The sequence below is a fragment of the Alosa alosa genome, chromosome 22, assembly GCF_017589495.1.
Source record: "Alosa alosa isolate M-15738 ecotype Scorff River chromosome 22, AALO_Geno_1.1, whole genome shotgun sequence".
Classification (NCBI taxonomy): Eukaryota; Metazoa; Chordata; class Actinopteri; order Clupeiformes; family Clupeidae; genus Alosa; species Alosa alosa.
The window spans coordinates 27,378,280-27,387,616 of NC_063210.1; the positions used below are offsets into that span (position 1 = coordinate 27,378,280).

General features: G+C 46.7%; 1 protein-coding gene across 1 annotated transcript; it reads left to right on the forward strand.

Moving 5' to 3' along the window:
• The first annotated feature begins 5,473 nt into the window (after window positions 1-5,473).
• Window positions 5,474-7,314, forward strand: LOC125287541 (myeloid-associated differentiation marker homolog). The gene has a single exon (XM_048233435.1). It carries the CDS (start codon window positions 5,754-5,756, stop codon window positions 6,588-6,590), a length of 837 nt encoding a protein of 278 aa, XP_048089392.1. The 5' UTR covers window positions 5,474-5,753; the 3' UTR covers window positions 6,591-7,314.
• Window positions 7,315-9,337: the final 2,023 nt, after the last annotated feature.

Below are 9,337 nucleotides of genomic sequence, written 5' to 3' on the forward strand. Positions count from 1 at the left end.
GTGACGTGCTAAGTGTCCTTCTCCCCTGGTTAGCCCCACAGCCACATCCATGTTCTTCCTTCAAGCCTTTCATAGTTTTCAGTGTATTAATCAGTTCCTTTAGAGCTGCTGTACTCCAAGTAACAAGTTGGCTCATAACATAGTCCATGATGTCCTCCGTATAGCCTTTGCCTCTCTCTCTTCTGCACAGGTCTATGTTTCCTACTGTTCCCTTCTCTACTATAGCCCTGCATTCATTTTGCTTTTCTATGCTCAACACTCCAGATGTATAAAGTTACCCTTCAGTTCACCTATTCCATATACCTACTAATTTCCCATCTATACATTCAGATCCATACTTTCTCTACATGTCCCTCAAACACCCTGGAATCTCTACTCCTCTAGGAAAGTTAATAGCTTTACTCTTACTGTCCCCCATATCAGTGTCTCCTTGATGTTTTTATTTCCAATTACCTTACGCCTAAAATCAAACAAAATGTGATGACAATCTTATCAGATACCCAATGTTCTCAGGCCTATTTTACCAATGCGCATAACCAAAATTACTACCTACGCATAGGCAGTAAGGCCACTATCACTGGCAGGAAATATTGCACTCTTCCGCCTCAGCCTTAGGCAGGAAAACCCTCCACCTCCATCCCAAGTTGGAAAATCCTCTACCTCCATCACAGGTAGGAAAACTGTGTACACAACCACTACCCCTCTCATGGGTAGGACAGGCCTTCCCTATTTTACCAGCTTAAAAAGTGTAAAATCAGGGACTCACCACCAAGTTGTCTGTGACCACCAAATCCAGTCGTTACCGTATCCGAGACACAGGAGGATTCCCTCTGGCCAGGCTGGGTGCCGCAAAGCAGTGTTTGTTGCCAATGACGGCCTTCTCCCAAGATCACAAAGAGATCTCCCTCCAGTCGACATGGTTGGGGTCCTGCGCCTTTGGTCCTCCTCACTGTGCCTCATAGATAGGTAATCCCATCCTCGTCACCATTAATGTGGTCAAAATTAATCCAAGACAACTGGTGTGAGACTGCAGCTTTATTCACGACGCCGGGAGCATGTTACCCACATGACATGTCAAAGTAACAAGCCCACACATCTGTGGGTAAAGCCAACTCTTATACCTTACCCCACACCCATGGAAAATCACAAGTTGTCACCCTCCATTAATCACTTAACCATCTGGTATTTTAACAGAGATAAGAAAATGTTTACCACCCCTCATCCTGAGGGTCACCCCTAGTTCGGTGGTCAAAACATTTCAACATAGGGGTTTCAGATTACACAAGGGTCAGAGTAAGAGGGTGGTAATTAGATTTCACTACATGTATGCAAGGTATACTAAACATTCAATGAGAGACATATAAAAATGATCCCACACTAATCAAAGGCAAGTGAAAAGAGGTGGGTCTTTAAATGGGACTTAAAAACATTCAGAGACTAGGCTGAACGTATGTGGAGGGGGAGGCTGTTCCAGAGTCTAGGGGCTGCCACTGAAAAGGCTCCGTCCCCCCTAGTTTTCAGCCTGGCCCTGGGTTCTTCCAGCCGCAGTTGGTCTGCTGACCATAGTGCTCTGGAAGGGGAATGGTGGTGGAGAAGATCAGACAGGTAGGTGGGGGCCAGACCATGGAGAGATTTGTACACAGACAAGAGGAGTTTGAAATTGATGTGGTAGCGGATGGGGAGCCAGTGGAGTGAAGCCAGAACTGGGGGGATACTGTATGTTCGCGTTTTTTAGTGCAGGTGAGGAGTCGGGCGGCTGAGTTCTGAACCAACTGCAGGCGGTGGAGCTGGGATTGATCAATGCCAGTATAGAGAGCATTACAGTAGTCCAGTTGTGATGTGATGAAGGCATGGATGACTCTCTCAAGATCGCTCTGGGGCAGGTAGGCTTTGGTCTTCGCTAGGGTTCTGAGGTGGAAAAAGCTCTTCCTAACTACTGCACTGACCTGCTGTTCGAACTTGAATTTGCTGTCAAAAATCACGCCCAGATTTCTGACAGGGCCTGATGTTAGAGGCAAGGGGACCCAGGGCATTGGTGGAGAAGGCCAGAGAGGTTTTGCCAAAGACAATCAACTCAGTCTTGCTCTCGTCAAGGTTGAGGAAGTTTGCACCCATCCATGACTTGATGTCAGCAAGACAGTCACGCAGTAGATGGAGTGCAGCCTGCCCATCAGCCTTAAGGGGGATATACAGCTGGACATCATCTGCATAGCAGTGGAAGGAGATGTTATGTCTTGCCAGGATATCCCCGAGGGGTAAAATGAACAGTAAAAAGAGGATGGGACCCAGAATAGAGCCTTGAGGGACCCCGCAGGTGAGGGGGGCAGGAGAGGAGATAGGAGCTTCTCTGTCCAGCTAGGAGACTCTATCGGCCAGTTAGGACCGGAAGAACCCCAGGGCTGAGTCTTTGATGCCCACATGATGCTCGAGCCGAGCCAGCAGGATCCTGTGATCCACAGTGTCGAAGGCTGCTGTTAGATCTAAGAGCACCAGGATCACAGGCCTACCTGAGTCAGCGGCTAGGAGCAGGTCATTGAGGACTCCATTGCATTGCATTGCCATACCATTGCATTTGGGAATGCGATCATATAATGACATTTTGGTAGGATGTGAAGTGCACAATAGATCAAATCCTGAATACCAATATACCAATTTCTGCAAAATATTTCTATTACATTTATATTCTCTAAACATGCAACTGAAGAGTAAGGACTATGCATTCGTAGACATGTGTCCACCAGTATGCTAGCTATATAGAAAAGGTAGGTTGATTTTACAATGAATCACATAGAAAGTTAAAACATTTAGGGGGAGAACAATAGCTCCAGAACTCTGGCTGTTGTAAAATGCTATGTCCTGAGTAATAAATAGTCACAAAAATGTAAGGCTAGACACTACAGGTAAATAGGGTAACATTTTTAACTAGCAGATATCACTATGAAATTTCCCCAGTTGATTACTTACATTAATATGAGAATGTTAAATGTATTACAAGTTTTCTGTTATTAAATGTTTGCATATGCAAATTAGGCATTATCTAATTAAATATGCGCTAACATATTGCAAACATATCTTGCCACTGTAAAGATACACAGACAGATACAATAAAGATACAATACTACGTGACACCTCCCCTCAGGTCTAATACAAAAGACAAAAATACAAAATCGGTGAAACATTGGCTTGCACATACGCCTGAATGAGAGTATAGTTCCATGTCAAATCAGTCTAGAAAATTGCTAAGTTTCATTTTCTGTTGGTCTTATTACACTTTCTAACTTCAGAGGAGACAAGTTTTAAATAGGAAAATTACCGGAAATCTTAGTCACTTTTACATGTGATGTGTGCAGGCGAGATGCTAATGGTCTAATCAGATTTAATGATCTATGCTAGGCTGAAGCTAAAACTGGTATCGCCAGACTCGGAGAACGGCTGGATGAACTGGAGAAAGGAAACAATGAATTGTTTAACTGGAGGGGAGGTGGGAAAGGAGTGGAATTCCCCAAATGGTGGATTATCCCTTTAAATGATTTTACTTTGTCTGTTTTAGTTTTCATTTTTTATGATCTTTATTTTTTTTTAACTATTCTTTGACTGTTGCCCTTCTATGCTTTCATCAGCTATTCCTGTTTGCTTTTGTTCATGTAAAGCACATTGAATGACCTCTGTGTATTAAATGCGCTATATAAATAAAGTTGACTTGACTTGACTTGGGTGAGCCTGTGGTAGCACAGCCCCTATCGCCCCCTAGTGGTAAGTAGTAGGTGGTGTTTTTATATGTGTACATTCTCATGTAATGTTCTTTCATAGCCAGAAGTGATGACAGTTGGGGGAACTCAGGAATTGTGAGAGTAGAATCAAAATGAACATTCTCAAGCAGGAGGTCTTCCATGGTCCCCACCATTATGAGCAGGCAGCATGGGTACAATGCAGCAAAGGCTCTGTTATCGTGTGTGTGTGAGTGTGAGAGAGAGAGGGAGGGAAGAGAGTTCACAGAGGGGTGTGTGTATGAGTGTGTGTGTGTAGGGTGTGGCTTCTAATACAGGTTCTGATTCAGTGCCTGCCTGGTACAGCTCCTCACCACCTAAAAGACCGAAACTCACACAAACATTCAATCAAACCCTCTCTCTCTCTCTCACACACACACACACACTCAATCAAACCCTCTTTCTCTCACACACACACAATCAAACCTTCTCTCTCTCACACACACACACTCAGTCAAACCCTCTCTCCCTCACACACACACACGATCAAACACTCTCTCTCACACACACACACACTCAATCAAACCCTCTTTCTCTCACACACACACAATCAAACCTTCTCTCTCTCACACACACACGATCAAACACTCTCTCGCTCACACACACACACACAATCAAGCACATTCTCTCTCTCTCTCACACACACACACACACAATCAAACCCTCTTTCTCACACACACACACACACACTCAACTCACACAAACAGATTCCTACTGGTGTCTCACTCGAGTATTAAATGACAGAACAGGGATGAGGAGAGAACAGGGGGAGGGTGGGACTGATGGAGAGAGAGAGGGGGGAGAGAGAGGGAGGGTGGAGAGGGAGAGAGAGGTGGACTTTGTCCTGACACTGTGTAATTAGGATTCTAGCCAAATCATGTTCTTTTTTTATTTCATTATCATTCTACTCTCCCTCTCTCTGTGAGATGTCATCTCTACTTTACTCAACACACACTCTGTGAGATGCCATCTCTACTTTACTCAACACACTCTATTATATATCTCACTCTCACACACACACACACTCTCCCTCTGTGACGTGCCATCTCTACTTTACTCAACACACTCTATTGTATATCTCACTCTCTCACACACACACACACACTCTATATATCTCACTCATTCTCACAGACACACACACACACCCCACACACACTCTCTCTCTCTCTCACACACACACACACACTCTTTCACACTCTCTCTCTCACAGACAAACACATACATAAACGCTCACTAAACACACAGAATGTAAATGTTGTCTCCGCATCCCATAATGATTTACATATGAACAAACACTGATAAACAAACAGATACAGACACACACAGGCACATACCCTCACACAAGCAGACACACACATAGACATTCTGTACATACTGTAGATGTACATTACATACACTCACACACACACACACAAACACTCTCACTTACACATGCACACATGTGTAAATTAAAACACATACACACATACACAGAGCACACAAAAACACACACACTCACATATACATCATACTGTATCCACACAGACTCTCTCCCGTACACTTACACATGCATGTCTAAATTAGGTACACACACACACACACTCTCCCGTACACTTACACATGCATGTCTAAATTAGGTGTGTTTGCTGATACCAGAGGGTGTGTCTGCTTCTGGTCAAAAACTCAGAAGTTCCTCAATCATGACTCACACACACATCGCAGTCGGCCAGATAACGCAGGCAAAAGTGGACGGCAGGACGAGGGCCGAGGGCAGTGCAGCTGGCACACACACGACCGAGGGCACAGCGAGACTTGTAGAGGAGAGGAGAGGAGACTCAGGAGGACATTAAGGGCTTTCCATCCGCTAGCGTGCTGTTAAGAGAGAAGAAAAGGACAACAGAGAGAGAGGGAGAGAGAGCGAGAGGGAGAAGGAGAAGTGTAAACTTCCCCACCTGTAAATTCATCAAATTCACTCGGAGCGCTGCGGTGTGTGCGCAGATCATCGCCATGGTGACGGTGTCGGTGCCGTTGAGCGTGGTGCGCGTGCTGGAGGTGGCGCTGACGCTGGTGAGCTTCGCCCTGGTGGCGTCGGTGGGCCACCTGTCCTCGTCCTACTGGGCCTGGTGCATGTTCAGCTGGGTGTTCTGCTGCGCGCTTACCCTGCTGATCCTGGTGCTGGAGTTCAGCACGCTCAGCGCGCGCCTGCCCATCTCCTGGGACGACTTCACCACCGCCTTCGCCATGCTGGCCGCCCTCATGCTGCTGGCCGCCTCCATCATCTACCCCTCCGTCGTGTTCTCCTGCCCCGACTGCGGACGCCAGGTGGCCGCCACCGTGACGTCCTGCCTGGCCTTCGTGGCGTACGCGGTCGAGGTTGGGCTGACGAGGGCGCGGCCAGGCGAGGTCAGCGGATTCCTGACCACGGTGCCCGGCCTGCTGAAGGTGCTGGAGGCGTTCGTGGCGTGCATCATCTTTATCTCGCTGGAGCCGGGCCGCGTGGCGGCGTTCGCCGGGCTGCAGTGGTGCGTGGCGGTCTACGCGCTGGCCTTCATCTTCTCCCTCGTGGTCATCCTCCTCACTGTGTGCCGGTTGCTAGGCGCCTGCCCCTGCCCGCTGGACCGCGTGCTCGTGGGCTGCAGCGTCGTCGCCGCGCTCATGTACGCCACCGCCGTCGTCGTCTGGCCCGTCTACGCCTTCCGGAACAATCCGCGGCCCAGCGGATGCTACCACTGCCCCTGGGACGGCCTGGTGGTCGTGTCCTTCATGACCTGCGTCAACTTCATCGCCTACATCGTGGACACCATCTACTCTGCTCGCATGGTGTTCTTCGTCACGGCCTCTTAGGCCATCTTTCTCCTCCGCCATCTTCATCATCCTCCTCCTCCTCCTCATCATCACCACCATCATCGTCATCCTCCTCATCATCTTCATCATCATCATCTTCATCACACCAGCATCATACATTGACCGTCCGAGACATTAAAAGGACTGAAACATCGGTGCCCAAGTTTAGACGCCACATGGTCACACCCCAGCAGACCAGGCACTGTGAGTCTAGCTGCTAGTTTGTGTTCATAAATACCTGATGCTAATATTCATTTGTTAACAACCAATGCTAACGTGCCATTATTCATTAACACTTAATGCTAATGCTAATGACTATCTATATCAATGCTGTAACTGCGTTTACATTTAGCATGCCTGTTATTTCATAACTGCTGTAATTGCCTTTGTAAGAGAACTTCAAAAACAAACAAAACATGTGTCCATGTTTAGCTGTACTAGAACGTTTGTTTCTTCACATTTGATGCTAATTGTATTGTCTGTCATGTTACATAGGGGAGCATAAGGACCGGGGAACATAAGGATGACCCCTGGGGCTGCTAGTGTTTCTTCACATTCGATGCTAACTGCACTGTATGTCGTCCCTTAGCAAAATTATACTGTTGGTCTACTTATTTTGAACTCATACGTATAACTTACTTTTTGTGTACTGAGCAGAGATACACTAAATTGAATTATACTTTGCTTATACTGACTAATAAAGGTTGTGTGTTCTTGATACTTATATTTAAATATACTTAATATACAACATGTCTAATAATAATAATAATAAGCTTTATTTGTATAGCACCTTTCATACACAGGCAACTCGGGGGGGCTACTGCCTGGTTACTACTGCATGCTAGCCCAGTTCCTTATCCACTACACTAATACTGCACGCTAGCCCAGTTCCTTATCCACTACACTACTACTGCATGCTAGCCCAGTTCCTTATCCACTACACTAATACTGTACGCTAGCCCAGTTCCTTATCCACTACACTACTACTGCACGCTAGCCCAGTTCCTTATCCACTACACTAATACTGCACGCTAGCCCAGTTCCTTATCCACTACACTACTACTGCATGCTAGCCCAGTTCCTTAGCCTCTACGTTACTACTGCAGGCTAGCCCAGTTCCTGAGCCACTAGGGCTTACGCCGTGCTACTGCCTCTCAGTAACTCAGTGCAGTTGTACTGCAGAGCTCTGTGTGACTCTGTGGGAGCCAGTAGCCAAGCCCTCAACTCCTGCCTGGCTCATATCAGCAGCCTTTCCTGTGCATGACGGATACGTGGCTCATATCAGTAGCCATGACGGATGCCTGATTGATTATTTACACAACTACTGACCTCACTGCCAGGCCCTTCACTAGAAGGCTGAGTAATGGCGAGACATGCAGAGGTGTGGTCAGTCGCGCAGATACACTCCTCAGTGTTTGTCACTACTATTGTGGTCACTCTTGAGGCAGGGCAGTCACTCAGACCTCCTAGACAAAAATGCAAGCAAGCTGACAAATATGTGTCTGATTACAGCTGTTTGTTAGAGATGTTTTCGAAGCCAAGCAGGTTACTGTGTTACCTGCTAGTCCGAGAGGTGACACTCCCTTTTCTGGCCTGTAGGGGGCGTAACTCCCTGAAACTGGCTAATTCAGCAGATAAACTCCTGAAGCCAGATGCAGTGTGTCAGCTCACACATATTTATACATACTTCACCCTGCTAACTTATTTGATACACATTTAACAAGTCTAACCTCACAAATATTTATACATATTACACCCTGCTAACTTATTTGATACACATTTAACAAGTCTAACCTCACAAATATTTCCTCAATTTTGTTACTCAAACTAAAGTGCCCCATCCTCGAGAGCTGAACATTCTTATCGTGGATGCAGGTGGGGAGGGCGGACACGGTCCTGAGATTCCTGGACACACCTGCCTGCACACCTGCCCATCTGCCCACATGCCTGCCTGCCCACCTGCCTCCACGATAAAGAATGCTTGACTTTTCGCTCTCCCGTCTCTCATTGGAAATTAATTCAATACTAGAGGCTAATTAGCCTGCTGGCTAACACTGGCACATTTACAGAAATGTTGATTCATGTGCACTGTCCTTTAAATAAATAAATAAATGAAATGAACGCGCTTTTCTTGTGAAACCTCAAAAAACACGATACTTGTGGTTATTTATGGTTCATGTTCACACGCTGTACATGACGACTGAAATGTGGGCTACAAGCTCAGCAGGTCCCTGGCGGGGTGACTGACCCTGAGAGAGCTCTAACCCTGCAGGTAACTGGCACTGAGAGAGCTCTAACCCTGCAGGTGACTGAGCTCTAACCCTGCAGGTGACTGGCACTGAGAGAGCTCTAACCCTGCAGGTGACTGAGCTCTAACCCTGCAGGTAACTGGCACTGAGAGAGCTCTAACCCTGCAGGTGACTGGCACTGAGAGAGCTCTAACCCTGCAGGTGACTGGCACTGAGAGAGCTACTCTGGGTCCGTTTAATAAAACTTGGTGATGACATTTTATTGCCCGTTGAATTGTGTCCAAGTCCTTCCAGTCGTAGCACTGTAAGTATAAGTATATCTACTCTTTTGATCCCGTGTATAAGTATATATACTCTTTTGATCCCGTGAGGGAAATTTGGTCTCTGCATTTATCCCAATCCGTGAATTAGTGAAACACACACAGCACACAGTGTACACACAGTAAGGTGAAGCACACACTAATCCCAGCGCAGTGAGCTGCCTGCTACAGCGGCGCT